Source organism: Prionailurus bengalensis, chromosome B1 (assembly GCF_016509475.1).
Source record: "Prionailurus bengalensis isolate Pbe53 chromosome B1, Fcat_Pben_1.1_paternal_pri, whole genome shotgun sequence".
Lineage (NCBI taxonomy): Eukaryota > Metazoa > Chordata > Mammalia > Carnivora > Felidae > Prionailurus > Prionailurus bengalensis.
In genome coordinates, this window is record NC_057344.1 from 184,841,846 (window position 1) to 184,863,075 (window position 21,230).

Consider the following 21,230-nt stretch of genomic DNA (forward strand, 5'->3'; position numbering starts at 1 on the left):
AGGGAAAACAGACTGACTAGTCTTTGTCTCCTCTTGTTCTGCAACTTTGGACTCAATGCCCAGAGAAGAGAGCTCTCTCTGATTCTGGCAAGGTTTTAAAATTACCTGAAAGAAAAAAATTATTCTGAAGAATGAAGTTTATGAGTGGCTGTAGGGGTCACCCCATTTAGTATTAAACTATTTTCATTCTGAATGAAAATCTTTCTAGAACCTATTCTACACGTCCACTTTTTCAACATATCAGCCCCTTTCTTTTCTTCCAAAAGCCACTCTAATGTACACGGTAACATTTTCTGAGGTAATAGGGCATGGTGATGAAGAAGACTGAAGTCAAAGAGCTTCGGATTGAAAGCCTGGCTTTGCCCCTCATCGGCGGAGCAAATGGACACTCTGTGCCTCAGCTTCTTCATCTAGAAATAGGGATAACACTAGTCCCTGCCTCGGCAGGCTACGCCTTGTAAGGACCAAGCGGATTGCCGCACGTAATGCGTTTAGCACACTGCCTGGTACACAGTTCTGCCTGCAAAACGTTAGCTGCCGCCGCCCTGACTGCCGTCACGGCTATTATTACGGCCATTTGTTTTTTGGTGTCTCAAGTGCCTAATAAAAGTCTTAAATTATTATAGTACATACTATAACTACGTACATACACGTGCACCGTAACTCTTTAAAAAGTCACAAGGTTACTGGCTTTTACATAAAATGGTCCCCGGCAGATTTTCTGGAGCGCTCTTATGTGCTGGTTATTATAGTTCTTCTATTTTCCTTTGTGAAGCCTCTGATTGCTGTTCTGCTGTTGTTAGTCATTTTTCCCATCTGTGTGGGCCTCTTTCTATGCTTCCACTTTTGTAGGGGGGCATAAACACCAGTAAACCAAGCTTGTTAGGCACGTGTGTTAAGTAAAAGCTCTCCTAGGCATGGAGAGAGCAGGAATTTGACTCCGTGGACACCTCTTTTGGCTCTTCAGAGGTATTTTTCCCCTGGTTTCCTGATTCTTGGATAAACATAAAAAGTTATCTGAAATTTAAGTTTCTGAAGAGGCAGAGGTAATAAACATAAGTAAATGCTCAAATTAAAAATCCTCTCTAATTTAGTTCAAATAAAGACTCACTAACCTCCTACTATAGCTAGGTACTGAGGGAATAAAGATACATGGCCTTCCACCTTAAGAAGCCTGCAATCTAGAGGGGAAGATAAAGCATAAACAAATAATGTCGTGACAATAAAATAGATACCAAAGGCTTTCACACTGGATACTATGGGAGCTAAAAAAAAAAGGGGGGGACCATAACCAAACCCAAGGACTCAGGGAAAGCTTCCTGAAAAGGATCATGCCTGAGCTGAGCCCTGCACGTTGCTTTGAGAGAGTTGGCAGGGGTGCACGTGCACGTGTGAGGTAATCGTTTGGTATTGCTATGATAAAAGACAGTGAGACAGGAAAAGGTGAAATACAAAGCAAGGAATCAGACTGAATACAGGCCCGGGTCAAAAGAGGTCCTCGTACACCAGGCTAAGAGGCTTGGACATCACTTGGGAAGAGATGGGAAGCCATTAAGAAAACTTTCAGGAGAGAGGTGTCTCGGTGGCTCAGGCAATCGAGCGTCTGACTCTTGATTTCATTTCAGTAAAGATCTCATGGTTGTGAGATCGGGCTCTGAGCTGGGTGTGGAGCCTGCTTAAGATTCTCGCTCTCCCTTTGCCCCTTCTCCCCTCTCCGTTTCTCAGAAAAGACAACTTGAAGGAAAAAAAGCAATTTTTAGATTTTCCTTTTCGATGTGTAACTCAGGCAGCACTGTGAAAGACAAGGCAAAGCTAGAAAACACTGGAAGAAGAGAGACCGGTTAGGTATCTGTTGCAATTAATAAGCCAGAGATGGAAAAGCCTGGATAAGGGCAAGGCGGCAGTTATGGCGAGGAAGAGAGGGAGAGCGAGGTCCCAGATGCATGTTGAAGATAAAACCGGCTGGCCCTGGTGACTTACCACAGGAGAGGGATGCGAGGCTGAGAGGAGTCAGGGTTTAGGCCTTGAATTACTGGTTAGATGAGAGCACAGTGAGTTGTGAGAGAAGTAGCACAGCTTTTTTGTTGTTGGTCTTTATTTTGTTGGTCTTTATTTGTTTTTTTTTATTTTTGAATTTTATTGTATTCTTTTTTGAATAGTGGGTATTGGAACAGAAATGAATGCATTTAAGTTGAGATATGTTAAGCCTGAGTTAATTACTATAGAGGTCAGAACTGTAGGTAAAAATTTTAGAGTAATGAACAAATAGAGCCGACAAAGCAGGTACATGGGAACATGTATGAAAAGAAGGGCAGCCGAACAAGGGTGGGGTGGGACACTGGAGAACACTGGTGCTTACAGAGGGGCAGGGGAGGATGGCCCGTGAAAGAACCCGCGAGATCACTCTGACAGGTGCGTGGAGAGAACAGTGCCATGAAAGCCAAGCACGGCTTTCACATGGAGAGATCAACAAAAAAGCTCAACACGCCGGTAACAGCTGCATTTTTTGAGCACTCACTGCATATCAGTCACTGTGACGTTTTAGACATTGTGTCTCATTTGATCCGTGGGCCCTAGGGGATGCGTCTGAAGTTCAGCGAAGCCATGGAACTTACTAAGGTCATAGGGCGAACTGGCGGGACTGGGATCTGAACCCAGGTCGGCTGGGTTACAAAGCCCATGTTCTTAATTCTGCTGGGGTAACAGAACTTCTTCAGGATGCAGCCTAACATTATTGTAATAAGGAATGCTCTAGATTGCTTTTCCAAAAAGCAGATCTTAAAAACTATCCCATAATCTCAGAGGGATAGTTAATATCTGATGAGATCATTATACATTTGATCACTTTACACAGTTAAAATAGATTATTTGGCTGATGTATTTCTTCAAGATCTTTTTACTTCATAAATACCACCCTTGTCAAATTAGAAGAACAATAAAGTGTAACACAAGGCAATACACTCAACCGATTTGAGCTCTGCTGCAGGGAAGTCAGAAGGAAGGTCCTGGATGGACCCAGTCAGTGTCCCCCAGAGGAAAATGAAACACCCTGGGCCTGAGTCCACTCAGTCTCCTCGCAGACACTACTACCGGTCTGAAGGAAAACCAGGGAGGATGTACAGAATTTAACACAAACCTACCACAAACATAGAAAAGTTAATTAAAAGAGCTATTCCATACAAGGTTTATTTTAGATAATGAATAAGTATCCATCTAAAGATAGTGTCACATTTTGTTATAAAAGCTGTAATTTCCCTATTTCCCACTAGAGGAAGCAATAGCATCACTCTTACCATTTGGTGGATAAAATACTGCATATTCTTCTAGTCCTAGTTTTCCTGTAAGAAACAAACAAACCAACCATAGAAGGTTTCAATATGATTAAATAAAATAAATCTTCAAAAATTAACTTATTTTGTGGATGTACTAATAATGCACTTTTAAAAGGCACAGTATGATCTCCTTTAACTTCATTTTAGGAAATGGAATTAATTTGAAAATATACCAGCTAATCTTTTGATATTAGCAAATCTTTTCATCAATTAAAGTCAATAATACAAATTTAAGTGTGAGGCAATTGATACAAAATAATTAAAAGAACAAATGCTTTCAAGTGCCTTAAGCATTTAAGAAGAGAAGCCTCTATTTAGAAGCATAGAATTGTTTTGCTAACTATGAACAATTCTAATCTGTTCATTAAAGTAAGTCCTAAGTTTTGCAGCGCCTCATTGGTTTTACATTCTTATGGAATGTGCTGAAAAGTTAACAAGTAAATGTCTTAAACCATATAGTGGTAATATTTTCTGAATCCTAAAACAGTTCATGTGGTCCAAGAATGAGGCTAAATATTGGAAAGCAGAATTGTTTCAGAAAATGAAAGTATATTCGCTATAATCAAATGTTTAAAGTAGTTTTAAAAAAATATAGCTTTCCCTTAACTTTTAAGGTTCTGAGGTCCCCTCCCCCACCTTCCATTGAATATCGTTAGATAGCCTTTATCTTGACAGTTTTTTCTAATACCTTTCGTTGACTTTTCTATTGAAAAGTCTCATGCATTCTTGCGCTTGGCTTTAAGATAAGGTTTTTAGTTAAAAAATTTTTTTGCTCTTCTTGTTGGGGGTGGTGGCAGAGAGGGGACAAATAAGAAGAATGAGCAGCTTAGGTTAGGGTGGAGACAACAAGCACTGAGCTTGTGAGTAAGGAGAATGGAATAATGAAAGGTAGATGAGAGAGAGAGAGAGAGAGAGAAAGTGCGAGAAAGAGAGACAGAGAGACAGAGAGAGGGAGATGATAGAGAGTACTAGCTGGGTACTAAATATGGGGCTAGGTGCAAACCCTTGTAAATTCCTAAGTGATAAGAGACTAGGAGAATCTTTTGTTCTATTGGGATGACTCTGGTGGACTCCTGGGTGGGGACTGGTCACCAGAAAGACCAAGTCATGATTAGAACCCTGGAATTTTCAGCCCCATCTCCCATTTTCCAGAGAGGGGACAGGAGCTGGAAATGGAGTTAGTAAATTGATCATACCTATGTGAGAAACCCTCCATAAAATCCCAAGTAGTCAGGTGTTCAGAGAGCTTGCAGGTGGGTGAACATATCAATATTGGGAGGCTGACACACCCCAACTCCATGGGGACAGAAGCTCCTATGCTCAGGACCCTCCTAGACCTCGCCGTATGTATGTCTTCATCTGGCTGTTCATCTGTATCCTTTATCACATCCTTTCATAAACTGGTAGATGTACGTTTCCTTGAGTTATGTGAGCTGCTCTAGCAAATTAATTGAACCCAAGAAGCAGGTTGTTGGAACTTCTAATCTATAGCTGGTTGGTCAGAGGCACAGGTGATAAACGGGGTTTTGACTGTCATCAGAAGAGTGTGTGTGTGTGTGTGTGTGTATGTGTGTGAGGGGTATGGCAGTCTCATGGGACTGAGCCCTCAGTCTGTGGGATGTGAGGCTATCTCTGGGTACACAGTGCAGAACTGAGCTAAGTTGTAGGATGCCCAGGTGGTGTCGGAGACTTGTTTCTTGTTTTAGGGGAAATTCCCATATATTTGGTGTCGGAAGTGGAGTGTTTTATGTGAGTAGTAAATGGTACACATGGTAGAGAAACACAGTAGGAAAGAACTGGATTTTTCCCTACACAGGACGGAAAAATAAGTTTTTCTGATACAGTAAGATATAGCCTAGTTCCTCAAGGACCTATGATTTTGTGGGGGAGGAGTGGGAATCTTTCCACATGTAGGGAATATATATAGGCCAGAATAAATATGGTCACGTGGGATAATCAGGGAATCAAAGTGAGCTGGGTTAAGACAAAATTGACTGATAGAGGGCCTTAAAATCTTGGCTGAGTTTAGAAGTGAACCCATTAAATAAGTTCTTCAGTCAGCTTTTTAGCAAATGATGTTAAAGAAACAAACAAGCAGACCAAAGGTTTCTATAAGCTCAGTTTAGAAGCAGTGGAGTTAAGAGAGCCCCCCAGTTTGGGGAGGGGGAGCCTGATCCCAGCCAGGTAATATAGGCTCATCCTAGGGCAGGGGTTACAGCAATCAGGCAGGCAGTCAGACTCAGGAGATATGGGAGAAAGAGTTTACTTCTTTATGGGAACAGAGAATGATCACACACAATAGGGTTATAAGCTTTCAGTGATTGGTGTTCACCACTTAATAAAAAGGAGAAATTGAGAAAGGCTTCCTGCTGAAATTAGTTCAGCTGTCAGGTAATAGCAGGATATTGAAATAGCAATATCTGCTAGGCAGCTAGTGATAAAGAAGGGAAGAAAGCACTAAAATAGAAATTAGAGTGCTAATAGCATATAAATTACATCAAATTTTAAGTGCTGTAGAACATTTTGAGAGAAGGAATAGAGAAGTTAAAAAAAAGCAGCAGAAGAAGCAAATTCATGTGATAAACTCGTAGTTAGGGGGGAAAATAAAAGTCAACAGATATGACAAAAACAGCAATAGAGGAGCGGGCAAACAGGAAAGATAAAGGAGGTAACTTCAAGTGCTGCTTCTGGGAACCACCCGCCTTTGATTGTGCTGAGTTGTTCACCCGTGATTTGAGTAGGAGTTGAAAGCACGGTTGCAACAATCTGAGAGCAATTTCATTAACAATAAAAAAATTAACAACACTAATATATGCTATAACATGTAACAGTCTTGCTATGATTTTGTAAGTCTTAAAAAATACTCCCTTTACGTAACTAAAATTTTACCTCTGATGTATGATTTCGGTGGTGAAGCGCTGTTGTACGCAAAATGACCCAACACAGATGTATCCCGGGAGAAACAAAGTAATACCTAGGTACAACAGGGGAAGAAAGAAACAATTAAGCACTGTTTTATAACAGGTAATTAATTCATCGCTACTTCCTTCCTAGGAGGCACTGAGGTAGAATCTTTCCAATTCAGTATTGTGCCTGCAAATGGGAGGAGTGCCCTCTGTTGGTGCACCTGCACTAAGTGTTACAGGGGATGCCAAATGCGATGGCCAAAGTTCACCCAGACTTCTCACTGTGAGCCCCGTAAATCTTGAACAAGCTACTAACCACCAGTTGATTCCTCTATTCTGTTTTCCACCTGGAAAAGAGAAGTAGCTGGGAGACATTTGACACGATGACAAATGTATAGGAGGACCGTAGGTAACTACGTGGCCCACAGAGCAGCCTGGGAAGTGCAGGAAGCTGGAACTAGAGTCTCTGCGGGGATGCAGGAGCAGACAGGTGGGTGTGTCAGGGAGAGCAACTCCTGGGTATCTAGAAGGGACAGCAGCAGCGGAACGAGAGAGAGCTAAAGAGCTAATACAGGTCAGAAGCTGGTTGTCCTGACCAGCAGGTGCAGTGGGGCAAGTCGGCCTGGAGATGAAAACTGGAAGGGCAGAAAGTCAGGATCAACGATGTCCTTAGGAGGGACCGGGTTGCTGAGACCAGCTTGGAACTTGGGGGCAGGAGGTCAATCCTAAGGTGATTAGTGACAGGAAATCTGGGTCCTGGTATTGGAAAACCTGGGATTGAAAAGATGCTCCTGAGAAAAGAATCGAGAATGACAGAAGGTAGAAGCCCAGTTAACAGAACAGGGGCACAAGGTCAGGGTTGGACTAGGAAGCAGGACCCATGGAGAAACTGTGGGTCCAGGGCATAAAAAGGGGGCCCAGCTTTAGAAAAAGAATAGATATGGAGATTAAGCATCAGTGAGGACCAATGGCGGAATGTACCAACCATTGCCACTGGTTGACTTTTACTGTATTTTAAAAGACTACGCAAGCAATACACGGTTATGGTAAAAATTGTAAATACAGATCATCAAAAAAGGAGAAAAAAAAACACCTAGAAGCCCGTCAGTGTTAATATTCTGATGTATATCTTTCAGACTGCTCTTATACATACATACATACATACATACATACATACATACATTTTTCAAACAATAGTTAGGCATACTGTTCTATAATCTATTTTCTCTCAGTATTATAATAAATATTCCAAGTCCACATTTTTTTAATGTTGCAGAATATGCCACTATATGAATAAACATAGTTTATCTAGCCTGTCTTTTATTGTTGAACATTTAATTACTTCCACTTTTCCCCAACTATAAACAGTGCCGAAGTAAACTTCCCTATAGCTAAATATTTATGTACACCTTTACTTAAATTCCTAAAACTGAACCAGCTGTCTGGTCAAAGCAATGGGCATTTTAAATCTAAAACTTTTGATACACATTGGCAAACTGCCCTCTAGATAGAGTTTGTCATGTTTTTGTTGTCAATAATACAGCAATAAGACAGTGTACTTTTTCTCTTATTCTCATCAAAACAGGTTATCAGCATCTTATAAGTACAAACAGCATTTTGCTTTAATTACTAATATGGTTGAACATTTTTCCGTTTGCATTTATTTTGTTATTTTCCAGCTCATCATCTTAGTCCATTTTAAAATAGATGTTTTTAAAATTATTGATTTGTTTACATTTCTTGTATATTAACAATTCTGACCTTTGGTCTAATTACATGTTTCAAATGGCTCTGCTGACACAGAGATGTTCTTTTTTTTGTTTGTTTGTTTATTTTTGAGAGAGACAGAGTGTGAGTGGGGGAGGAGCAGAGAGAGAGGGAGAAACAGAATCGGAAGCAGGATCTAGGCTCTGAGCTGTCAGCACAGAGCCTGATGTAGGACTCAAACCCACGAACCATGAGATCATGACCTGAGCCAAAGCCAGACGCTTAACTAACTGAGCCACCCAGGCACCCCCTGACACAGAGATGTTCTTAATTTTTATGTGCTCAAATCTCCCAAAACTTTAATGCTTAGAAAGTTCCTCCCCACATTTAAAATATTCTCTGTATATTCACCTAGATTATGAAAGTCTTTAGGGTTTTTCATCAAATATTTCTGGTTATTCCCCTTTGGCTATATGTCAGCCTGTCTTTTCCAGCCCCTTTGGGGTTAGGTGTGGCCATGTGATTTGCTCTTCAGTCAGTGAAATACATACGTGTCATTTGAAAATTTCTGAATGAAAGCTTCAAGAATTGGAGCAGTAACCACATTCCTTTTCCCTCTGCATGGCAACCGCCAGTGTTCTAGACAGTGGTTACCCTATCAGCCTAGGTTCTGGAGTGAGGATGACACAGACCTAGGTCCCATCCTATCAGAGGGACATGACCACGAGCAAGAAATCTCAACCTGTGTTGAGATTTTTTACTTGTATGTTATCACAGTGTAAGCCAGCGCATCCTGACTCAAACAGGAAATTCTGTCTAGCATTTTTTTTAGTGGCTTAAAACAATAAAAATTTATTCTCTCACAGTTCTACTGGGCCAGAAATCCAAAATCAAGGTATAGGCAGGGCCATATTCCTTCCAGAGCTTCTGGGGGAGATTCCTCCCTGCCTCTTCCAGCTTCTGGTGTCTCCAAGTGTTCCTTGGCTTGAAACTGTACAGCTCTAATCTCAGCCTCCAAATTCACATATCTTTTCTTCTTCTCTCTCCTCTAGGTCTCTCTCTCTCTCTCTCTCTCTCACTCTCTCTCTCTCTCTCTTTCTCTGTCTCCCTCTCGTTGAAGTATAGTTGATATACAATATTGTATTAGTTTCAGAATAGTGATTCCACAATTCTATACATTGAGCAATGCAACCCTTGCTAAGTATAGTTACCTCCTAACACTATACAAAGTTATTATTTTATTAACTATATTCCCTATGTTGTATTTTTCATTCTTATGACTTATCTATTTTATAACTTGAAGCTTATGCCTCTTATTCACCTATTTTGCCCATCCCCTCACCCCTCTCTAGTCTGGCAACCACCAGTTTTTTCTCTGTATTTATAAATCTGTTTTTGGATTGTTCATTTGTTTTGTTTTCTTAGACTCCACATGTAAGTGAAATCACATGGCATTTGTCTTTCTCTGTCTGACTTGTTTCACTTGGTATAATACGTTCTAGATTCATTCATGTTGCTGCAAATGGCAAGAGAGATGAATGGATAAAGAAGTTGTGGTATAGAAATACAATAGATTACTACTCAGCCATAAAAAAAGAATGAAATCTTCCCACTTGCCTAGCATTTTTGATAAATTCATTTTGTGATAAATGTATTAACCCTTTGGAACTCTGTTTGAAACTGTACCACTCGAGTTGAAATTCTATTCCACTACTTACTAGCTGTGTGACATTGGGCAAGTTACCAGACTTCTTGGCGTTTCAATATCCTCACGTGTAATATGCAGAGTATGCAGACCCTAAGAATACCTACATCAGAGGCTATTGTGGGATTAATTAATATACATAAAGTGTGTAGAAAAGTGCCTAGCAAATGGTGAATATTATTAAAATGTTAGCTGCAATTACTATTACCACTACTATTATTTTAATTTTATTCTATACTCTGTATTTTCCCCACTGTATATTTAATTTGGGGCTTGTTTTTATTTTATTTTTTAGAGTTTACTTATTTATGTTTGAGAGAGACAGAGAGAGAGAGAGAGAGAGAGACAGAGAGAGAGAGACAGAGCACATGAGTAGGGGAGTGGCAGAGAGACAGGAGAGAGAGAGAATCCCAAGCAGATTCCGCACTGCCAGCGCAGAGCCCAATGTGGGGCCTGAACTCACGAACTGCAAGACCATGATCCGAGCTGAAACCAAGAGTTGGAAGCTTAACCGAATGAGCCACCCAGGCACCCCTGGGATTTGTTTTTATTTATATGGCTCACGACTGTCGTGTTTCTTCAACTTTAAATTTTGTTTATCCACATTTCTGGAAAATTCTCAACCATTATCTTTTTGAATGATGCCTTTGCCCCATTCTCTATTCACTTCTACTTGACTCCTATGACACGTAGGACTGAGCTACACTTACTCAACCTGCCATATCTCTTAATTACTTTTATTATGTGCCCCATTCGGAATGACTTCTACAGATGTTATCTTTTAAAAATCAGTTCACTAATTCTTTCCTTCTGTTTCTACAATGTACCAGGCACTGTTCTAGGTGCTTAGTGCTTGGAAAGATGGAGTTACTATCAACTGAAATAGGGAAAGTTGAGTGGAACAGTTTTGGGAGTGAGATCAGGGTTCAGTCTTCAACATACCAAATTCGAGATATCTCCAAAAACCTAAGTGGAGGTATTGAATAGGCAGGTGGAGATTGGGAGAGAAGTTTGGACTGAAGATGTAAGTTTAGAAGGTATCAACATATACATGATAATGAAAATCACAAGAGAGTTGAACTTGGTGAAAGCAGCAAGTGAGTGAGTATAACTAGAAAAAGACCAAGAACTGAGACCTGAGGCACTTGAACATTAAGATATGAAGGAGAAGGGAAGGAACGAGTCTTAGAGATTGAGGAAAAACCAAGAGAGGTAGATTTCCCATGATGCTAATAAAGGGGCGTTAGGATCTCTCATTAGCATGGGTCCCTTTGGGTGCTGGGAATTGCTGGGAGGTATAGCATGGTCTAAATAAGGAGGGCAGGGGCGCCTGGGTGGCGCAGTCGGTTAAGCGTCCGACTTCAGCCAGGTCACGATCTCGCGGTCCCGGAGTTCGAGCCCCGCGTCAGGCTCTGGGCTGATGGCTCAGAGCCTGGAGCCTGTTTCCGATTCTGTGTCTCCCTCTCTCTCTGCCCCTCCCCCATTCATGCTCTGTCTCTCTCTGTCCCAAAAATAAATAAACGTTGAAAAAAAAAATTAAAAAAAAAAAATAAATAAATAAGGAGGGCAAATCAGGCTGTGATCAGAAAATGTTTCTATGTATGTATTTCTAATAAACTGCCTAATATGATCTCAGAAAAATGGGCCCTGAACTTCTTACTGTTCTAATAATTTGTCATGATTTCCCCCTTGTTCTAAAGAACTATGTGTTCTTACCTAATTATGATTTATTTGTAACATTATATTCTCTATCTTTAAAAGGTTTCCCAAATTATATAAGCTTCAGGTTCCCAAAATGCTAGATTTGCCTCTGGTGACCAGTAAAGTAAGAGAAGAACCAGAAAGAGTGTGGTGTCTTAAAAGCCAAGTGAAGACAGGGCACAACTGGGTCACATGCTGGTAAGAGATTAGTTAAGAGGAGGACTGACCACCGGTCATTGGATTTAGTTATTGGAAACCTTCCCAACAGCAGTGTCAGCTCCAAAGGTAGAACATATCTGTTTTGTTTTTTTTAAATATATATTTTAAATCAATTAATTTTGAAAGAGAGAGAGAAAGAGCATGAGTAGGGGAGAGGCAGAGAGAGAGAGGGAGACAGAGAATTCCAAGCAGTCTCCGCACTGGCAGCACAGAGTCTGATGCGAGGCTCGAACTCACGAACCGGAAGGTCATGACCTGAGCTGAAACCAAGAGTCGGATGCTTAACCGACTGAGCCACCCAGCGCCGCTGTTTTTTGTGTTCTTTTTAAAGTTAACAATGAATTTCAGACATCCTTTCATACCAGTACATATGAACACATTGCTACTTTATATAGAGCTGCTTCATTTTAAGAGCTACCTTGCATTTCATTATAAGTATAAACCATAATTTATTTAATGGGTTAGTCCCTTATAAAAGAACATTCAAATAATTTTCAATTTTATGCTATTTCTTGCAGTGCCAAAATAATTTGCCTTTTACTGTGTCATTTCATACACATATGAGTATCTCTGTAGGGAAAATACATAGAAATATAATACATAGAATAGAATTTACAAGAGTAAATAATTTTAATATTTTATTTGATAAATATGCATTTAATTGAATTATTTTATTTGTTCTAATAGCTTTCAGTTAATTCCTTTGAATTTTTATACATCTATACTTGATAATAATTTTATATTCTTTCTGACATCTATAACTCCAATTTATATGAAAACGTGACAGACCAAAGGTTTTAACCTTTGGGATGCAACAAAGTCAGTCCTAAGGAAGTATGTTGCAATTCAGGCCTATCTCAAGAAGCAAGAAAGGTCCCAAATATACAACCTAACCTTACACCTCAAGGAGGTAGAAAGGAAACAGAAAATAAAGCCTAAACCCAACAGAAGAAGGGAAATAATAAAGATTAGAGCAGAAATAAACAATAGAAACAAACAAACACAAAAACCCCAGTAGAACAGATCAATGAAACTAAGAGCTTGTTTTTTGAAAGAATTAACAAAATTGATAAACCCTTAGCCCGATTTGTCAAAGAGAGGACCCAAATAGATAAAACCAATGAAAGAGGAGAGATCACAGCCAATAAAGACCACAGAAATACAAACACTTATAAAAGAATACTATGAAAAATTATATGCCAACAAACTGGGCAATCGGGAAGAAATGGACAAATTCCTAGAAACTCACAAACTACCAAAACTGAAATAGGGAGAAATAAAAAATTTGAACAGACCCATAACCAGCAAAGAAATTGAATCAGTAATCAAAAATCTCCCAACAAACAAGAGTCCTGGGCCAGATGGCTTCCCAGGGAAATTCTACCAGACATTTAAAGAAGAGCTTAATACATATTCTTCTCAAACTGTTCCAGAAAAAATAGAAATGGAAGGAAAACTTCCAAACTCATTCTATGAAGTCAACATTACCTTGATTCCAAACTAGACAAAGACCCCACTAAAAAGGAGAATTACTGGCCAATATTCCTGATGAACATGGATGCAAATATTATCAACAAGATACTAGCAAATTGAATTCAACAGTACACTAAAAGAATTATTCACCGTGATCAATTGGGATTTATTCCTGGGCTGCAGGGCCAGTTCAACATTGGCAAATTAATGAACATGATTTATCACATTAATAAAACAAAGAATAAGAACCATATGATGCTGTCAATAGAGGCAGACAAAGCATTTGAAAAACAGATCATCCATTCTTGATAAAAACCCTCAACAAAGTAGGGATAGATGGAGCATACCTCAACATTATAAAGGCCATTTATGAAAGACCCATAGCTAATATCATTCTCAATGGGGAAAAATTGAGACCCTTACCCCTATGGTCAGAAACAAGACAAGGATGTCCACGCTCACCATTGCTATTTAACATAGTACTGGAAATCTTAGCCTCAGCAATCAGAGAACAAAAAGAAATAAAAGGCATCTAAATCAGCAAGGAAGAAGTTAAACTTTCACTATTTGCAGATAACATGATACTCTAGAGACCTGAAAGAAAGTCCACAAAAAAAAAAAAACACAAAACACGCTAGAACTAATGCATGAATTTAGCAAAGTTGCAGGATATAAAACCAATGTGCAGAAATCTGTTGCATTTCTATATAGCAATAAGAAAATCAAGGAATCTATCCCATTTGCAATTGCACCAAAAACAGATACACAGGAAAAAAACCAACTAGAAAGGTAAAAGATCTGTACTCTGAAAACTATCGAAACTTATAAAAGAAATTGAAGAGGAAACAAAGAAATGGAAAAGTGTTCCATGTTCATGGATTGGAAGAACATCGTTAAAATGTCTATTCTACCCAAAGCAATCTACACATTTAATGCCATCCCTAGCAAAATGCCACCAGCATTTTTTGCAGAGCTAGAACAGACAATCCTAAAATTTGTATAGAACCACAAAAGACCCCAAATAGCCAAAACAATCCTGAAAAAGAAAAGCAAAACTGGAAGCATCACAATTCTGGATTTCAAGCTGTATTACAAAGCTGTAGTCATCAAGACAATAGGGTACTGGCACAAAAACAGACACGTAGATTAATGGAACAGAATAGAAAACCCAGAAATGGACCCATAACTGGATGGCCAATGAATCTTTGACAAAGCAGGAAAGAATATTCAAAGGCAAAAAGATAGTGTCTTCAACAAATGGTGTTGGGAAAATTGTACGGCAACATGCAGAAGAATTAAACTGGACCACTTTCTTACACCATACACAAAAATAAATTCAAAATGGATGAAAGACCTGAATGAGAGACAGGAAACAATCAAAATCCTAGAGGAGAACACGGGCAGCAACCCCTTTGACCTCAGCCGGAGCAACTTCTTACTAGACACATCGCCGAAGGAAGGCAAGGGAGACAGAAGCAAACATGAACTACTGGGACTTTGTCAAGATAATATGCTTCTGCACAGTGAAGGAAATGATCAACAAAACTAAAAGCCAGCGTACAGAATGGGAGCAGATATTTGCAAATGACATATCTGATAAAGGGTTAGTATCCAAAGTCTATAAAAAACTTACCAAACTCAACACCCCAAAAACAAATAACCCAGTTAAGAAATGGGCAAAAGACATGAATAGACACTTTTCCAAAGAAGACATCCAGATGGCTAACAGACACATGAAAAGATGCTCAACCACACTAGTCATCAGGGAAACACAAATCAAAACCATGATGAGATACCACTTCACACCTGTCAGAATGGCTAAAATGAAGAACATAGGAAACAACAGGTATTGAGGATCCAGAGAGAGGGGAACCCTTTTGCACTGTTGGTGGGAATGCAAACTGGTACAGCCACTCTTATAAAAAGAAATTGAACAGTATGGAGGTTCCTCAAAAAACTAAAAACAGACCTACCCTATGATCTAGCAATTGCACTATTAGGTATTTACCCGAAGGTTACAAAAATACAGATTTGAAGGCGATACATGCACCCCAATGTTTATAGCAGCATTATCAACAATAGCTAAACTATGAACAGAGCCCAAATGTCCATCAAATGATGAATGGATAAAGAAGATGTGATGCACATATTTACAATGGAATATTACTCAGCCATCTAAAAGAATGAAATCTTGCCATTTGCAATGACATGGATGGAGCTAGAATGTATTATGATAAGCGAAATAAGTCAATGAGAAAGACAAATACCATGTGATTTCATTCATTTGTGGAACTTAAGAAACAAAGCAGATAAACACATGGGAATGGGAAGGAAGAGAGGGAAACAAACCACAAGAGACTCTTAATGATAGAGAACAAACAATGGGTTGACAGAGGGAGGTGGGCTAGATGGGTGGCTAGATGGGTGATGGGTATTAAGGAAGGCACTTGTGATGAGCACTGGGTGTTGTATGTAAGTGATGAATCACTGAATTCTACTCCTGAAACCAATATTGCACTGTATGTTAACTAACTAACTAGCTATATATTTGTTCTAAGCAACTAAATTTGTGGTAATTTGTTATAGCAGCACTAATAAACTATACAATTAAAATAACTAATAAAGTAATACAGCCAATATAATAATAAACTAAAACAACCAATAATAAACTAATACAATTAAAGTAAAATAAAATAATGCAAAAGAAATATTCCTACACATATCTTTCTAGCATTGTCTGGAGGGAAAACAATTCCTAAAGAAATGTTTTCATTAACTTTCCCTTAGCAGGCTAGTGGGAACATACTAATGTCAGGAGAAGTTCTGTGCTTAAATATATACTCCTTAAGTCTTTTGCCGCAGAGAAGGCAAGATATTTGAGACCACTCTATAGAGAATATTGGTGCCTGTAAAGGGATATTGCCAGAGAGAGGCCATACGTCAGACAATATGCACTAGTGTGCCAGCCTCGTGTGCAAGCGAAGATCTGCCAACTTCCATTCTAACCAGAGTTGTTTTAGCTTCTGAGATACCAATTTGGTAACTGTAAGGAAGTAACAGTTCAATTGTAAATTTGCTATAAAATGTTGTGAAGGTACCCGGGTAGCTCAGTCGGTTAAGCGTCTGACTCTTGATTTTGGTTTAGGTCATCGTCTCATGATTTCTGGGTTTGAGCCCCGTGTTGAGCTCCACACTGACAGTGCAGAGCCTGCTTGGGACTCTCTCTCTCCCCCTCTCCCTGCCCCACCCCAATTCGCACGTGCTCTCTTTCTCTCTCTCAAAATAAATGAACTTTTTTTAAAAAGTTGTGATTATATACAGATGACAATTTCAGTGAACCAGAAATTAACTTGATAATTAACTAGAAAGCTTAACTTTGATTACTCAGTAATTAAGTGAAAACTGAACTTGATGAGGATGAGGTCACACATGGTAATGACATACTTTATTTAGAAGAGCTGTAAGAACTTGCATGTGTAAGTCTCAACTACGGTTTACACAGCAGAATTACACCTAAAATGTCTATATATAGCTACAAAAGATTTACTCGAGCCTACAGTTTTCTTTAGTGCCTTGAAAAAATTTATGGTGAATGTTTCTAAGAAATAAGTTATTAAAAAGCACATAAGAAACAATGGGTATCAATTGGAAATCACTTAGAACTATTACACAATTTTTTTCACTTATGGCTCTTGCATTTTTACTCACACCAATGTGGAGAATTTCAAATGATAAATTTGCAAAAACGATTCTTAAAACACTCTTCCCTGATTTGAATTTTCATAAATGAAAGGGCAAAGTGGCTTACAAGGGCTTTGAAATTGGGCGGATCTGGCCTCGGCTCTGAGTCTCTGCTTCTTCATCCATAGAATGGGAATAAACCGACCTTGCAGATAAGAATTCCTTTTAAAGTAAATAAAGTATCTGCAGCAGATCCTGGAACTTAACAGGCCACGCATAAATAGGTGATAACAGTGCTAACAATCTCACTTGCAATGATTGGAGAATACTGGGAGAAAAATTAAAAAAAAAAAACAAAAAAAACACAAAGGCCTCTTTCTGGTCTAGTTTCTTGCTTAGGCACGGGCTCTCATCTTCTTATCACATTCTTATAAGAAAAAAACAAACTTAAAACCTTCCCCTTCTCTGTGTGACTTCCAACCTGTACATTCTTTCTGAGCGTCTAATCTGAATTCCCGGGGCCACCATGCTTGTAACTATCTGAAACCGGAAAATCCAGTCATTCTTGATTCTCCACATACATATTTAGCCAGTTACAGAAATCTACCTTTGATGGCTTGCTCGCTCTCCCTCTTTCTCTCTCTCTCTCTCTCCCTTCCCTCCCTCTCTCCTTCCAACAAATATTTACTGAACACATACTGTGTGGCAGGCACTGTTCAAAATAATATTGTATGTCACATGCTACGTGCAACGGAAAAAAATAATGCAGACAAGACAGATAATGCAGGCACATATATTGGGAGAAGTTTGCTACTTAAATTAGGGACCTAGAAGTGGTCAGGAAATGAGCCTGGGGTAATAAGATTTTTGGTAGAAGAAAAGCCCCCTGGAAGCACATAGGTAAGTCTAGAATTTAAGGGAGAGGTCCAGAAAGAGAAAGGAAATGGGGAGTTGTCAGTATAAAGATGATATAAAACTGTGAGAATAGATGAGATCACCAAATGCAAAGAGGAAAAAAAAGAGGTCCAGAGACTTATCCTTGGGGTACTCCAGGGTGAGACAAGGAGATGAGACACGAGACAAGGTGAATGAGAATGCCAGCCGGTAAGAGAGAAGGCAACTAAAACACACAATATCCTAGAAGACAAGTGAATAAAGAGAAGACAAGGAAAGGGGGGGGGGTGATTAATTGAATGAAACGAGTAAGACGAGAAGTGGGAACAAGATTCTGCAATATGAAGTCGCTTGTGACTTTAGTGGAACAGTTGGACAAAAAGAAATGAAATAAAGGAGGATTCAAGAGAGAATAGGAGGATGGAACTTGAAAACAATATCTACGGATTTTTTTAAAAGAGGTTTTGCTGAATAAGGGAACAGAGAGGAATGGGGTTGTAGCTGGAAGAATAGGGATCAAGAAAGATTTTTGTTTCATTTTATTTTGCTTTGTTTTTTAGATGAGAGGGATGACAGCACATTTGTACACTGAGAGGAGCGATCCAATAGATAGGGGAAAATTGACAGTAGAAAAACTAATAGGAGCACCCGGCTGGCTCAGTCCGTTAAGCGTCTGACCCTTGATTTCAGCTCAGGTCATGATCTCACGGTTTGTGAGTGTGAAGTCCTCGTGGGGGCTCTGCGCTGACGGGGTTGAGCCTGCTTGGGATTCTCTCGCTCCCTGCCCCTCCCCCTGCTCACATGTGCACTCTCTCCCTCTCTCTCTCGAAATAAATAAATAAACTTAAAAAAAAAGAAGAAGAAAAGAAAAGCTAACAACTGCACTGCTTTTGAGTGCCAAAGGGACATGAGTTTTCGTGTCCAGATGCAGATGTTGGTTTTCTCATAGACAAAAGCTAGGGCAGTTTATCTCTAGTAACATGAAAGAAAAGCTGAGCATATGGGTGCAGGTACAGTACATATGGTGCTGGGAATATGTGGGGCGGGGGGGGGGTCTCTTCTCAGAGCTTTCACTTTTTTCAGAAAGAGGACTCAAAGCCATCATCTGAAAAAGAGGTGGGGGTATGAAGATTCGGGAAGTGTGCAAAGTCATCGAAGAGACTGGCTAGATAACAGAATGGATGGAAGACTGGGCTAGGGAAATGAAGTAGAATATCTGGGCAGAAGGAACAACTCTCTGGAGGTTAGCGGTCACGAATTTAAAGTACAGGCACTCCCGGGTGACTCAGTAGGTTGAACGTCTGACTCTTGGTTTCGGCTCAGGTCATGATCTCATGGTTCGAGGGTCCGAGTCCCATGCTTGGGATTCTCTCTCTCTCTCTTTCTGTCTACCCCTCTCCCCTGCTAGTGCTCACTATAAATGAGTGAATGAATGAATGAATGAAGCACGGCTAGTTGCGTGTTTTCCTCCAGCCACGTTCAAATGCACACCGCCACCACAGAATTGGTGGAGAATTGTATTCCAGCGGGGTTAAGGTTTTGTCAGGTAATTACTATTAGAAAGTAGGAGGAAGGCAAGGGAGTTGAACACGTATTCAAGAGGAAGAGATAGATAAAGATAGATCATGGCATTGACACATCTTTATTTGTTCTCTCCTGTCAGCTCACACTGATCTTGCTCTGTATCAGGTGCTCACTAAGGCTAACCTGAACCGCTCGAGCTGTTCACTGCCATGCCAAGCTAATCTCTCCTCACCAGTTACTGTCTGCACGCAGTTGGTGTTCATTTCTGTTGTCCCCATTCTCCTCCAAACCCCTTGCCTTTAAGAACCAGACAATTCTTGCAACATTTCTATTCCGAAGCCACCACTAAACTGTATACGATGCTACTCCTAGAATTTATTTCTGCTTTAACTCTATTTGCATGGATCATTACATAAACGTATATCAGAACATTTATCAAATTATAACCGTGCAACTGCCTTTCCCCTCATTTTCCACTAAAATGTGAGCTTCATAAAATCTTTTTATGCGGGACCTAACACAGTACCTGCAAGAGAACACACTTGATATGGTGTGATATGGAGACATGAATAAGTGATATTTGATTGCCCTTGGGCCTTTCTTAAACTCCATTCAGTGGCATTGAAATATCTGTTAACTATGACATATTCTTATATGTCACTACTGCTGAGCATATGCTAGATCAACCAGGCACATGATAGAAGGCTTACCACACAACAGAGTAAGTCCCCATGTCTTCCCTTTACTATATAGGAATTCTTCTTTATGAATATTGCATACACTTGGGACCATATGTTAACTTTTTTAGGTTGTCATGCTATACCAGAACCCCAAAATGATTCAACTTCCCCATTTACTCACATAGACTAAGGGGCATCTTCCGAACACATTTTAAAACTGGCAATCTAAAAATTTCAGTATCAGAAAGCATTTTTAAGAATTTCATGCAAACTAAAAACTAAACTTTGGAATACTAAAAAGTTGACTTATTACTCAAAACATTATTTCCATAATATTCAGGTTGTTGCCTATAAAATTTAGGTAACTAACTAATTTAGGGTCACTCAGGGGCAGTACCTAGTGCATCCGTGTAACACAGACCCAGGTTTTCCTTGAAGAAGGATTACTGGAGGTTTTCTCATCTATCTGTGGACACAGAAATGCCCAATGCCATCTAATTTTGTAGTCTAGTCCCAAAACTCAATAAATGGGTTATGTCCTAAGGCATGGCCAGAAACATTAAATTTGCTCCATTATTACCAACAATTTCCTCATAAAGCAATTGTGTACCTAAGCAGTTCTGCCAAAGGAAAGCTTGTAATTAATGATTAAAAAGCAAACAAACAAACAAACAAAAAACACACAATAAAACAAACTTCCCTCTGTTTTATCTCTCTCTCACGCACACACAAACAGGCACATATCCGAATAAATTTTTTTCCCAGAGAAAAATCAGAACTCAATTTCTGATAATATTGTTTTCAATGCATACAATTTTATTACACAAAATGAACTTCTCTCTAGAAGCCAGACTACTTGTAAAATAAATTATTAAAAGGTATGATCACGGGGGCACCTAGGTGGCTCAGTTGGTTAAGCATCCGACTTCGGCTCAGGTCATAATCTCGCGGTTTGTGGGTTCGAGCCCCGCGTCGGTCTCTGGGCTGACAGCTCAGAGCCTGAAGCCTGCTTCGGATTCTGTCTCCCTCACTCTCGGCCCCTCCCCTGCTCACACTCTCTCTCCATCTCTCAAAAATAAACATTAAAAAAAATTTTTTTTAAAAAGGTATGCTCATGGAAAGTGTTTCCTTAATAACCGTCAACATGAGGAAAATTTAGTTCTGCATAATTCCCAACACAAAGCTTAGGCATTATAATTATCCTTTTCTTTATGTTAGAGGGATAAAGATCCACGTTAAAGCTTATTTTAGCGTTATTACTGAAGTACTAAAAGTAGCAAAGGCCATGAGATCTATGACTGAAAAAAATTATTTACAATCTAAAAAAAAAAATAAAACAACTGGACTAAAATATTGATAAAAATGGAAAATAAAGGTTAAAGCACATTCCTACAATATTACTCTTTGT

General features: G+C 39.4%; 1 protein-coding gene across 2 annotated transcripts in view; it reads right to left on the reverse strand.

Moving 5' to 3' along the window:
• Positions 1-21,230, reverse strand: part of TBC1D19 (TBC1 domain family member 19) — a 147,298-nt gene that overhangs the window by 26,022 nt on the left and 100,046 nt on the right. For both annotated transcript variants that reach the window (XM_043572824.1, XM_043572825.1), the window contains 2 exons: positions 6,222-6,306; positions 3,294-3,338 (listed from right to left, as the gene is read on the reverse strand). In XM_043572824.1, the coding sequence (XP_043428759.1) occupies positions 3,294-3,338; positions 6,222-6,306 (130 nt within the window). The remainder of the gene's footprint in view (positions 1-3,293; positions 3,339-6,221; positions 6,307-21,230) is intronic.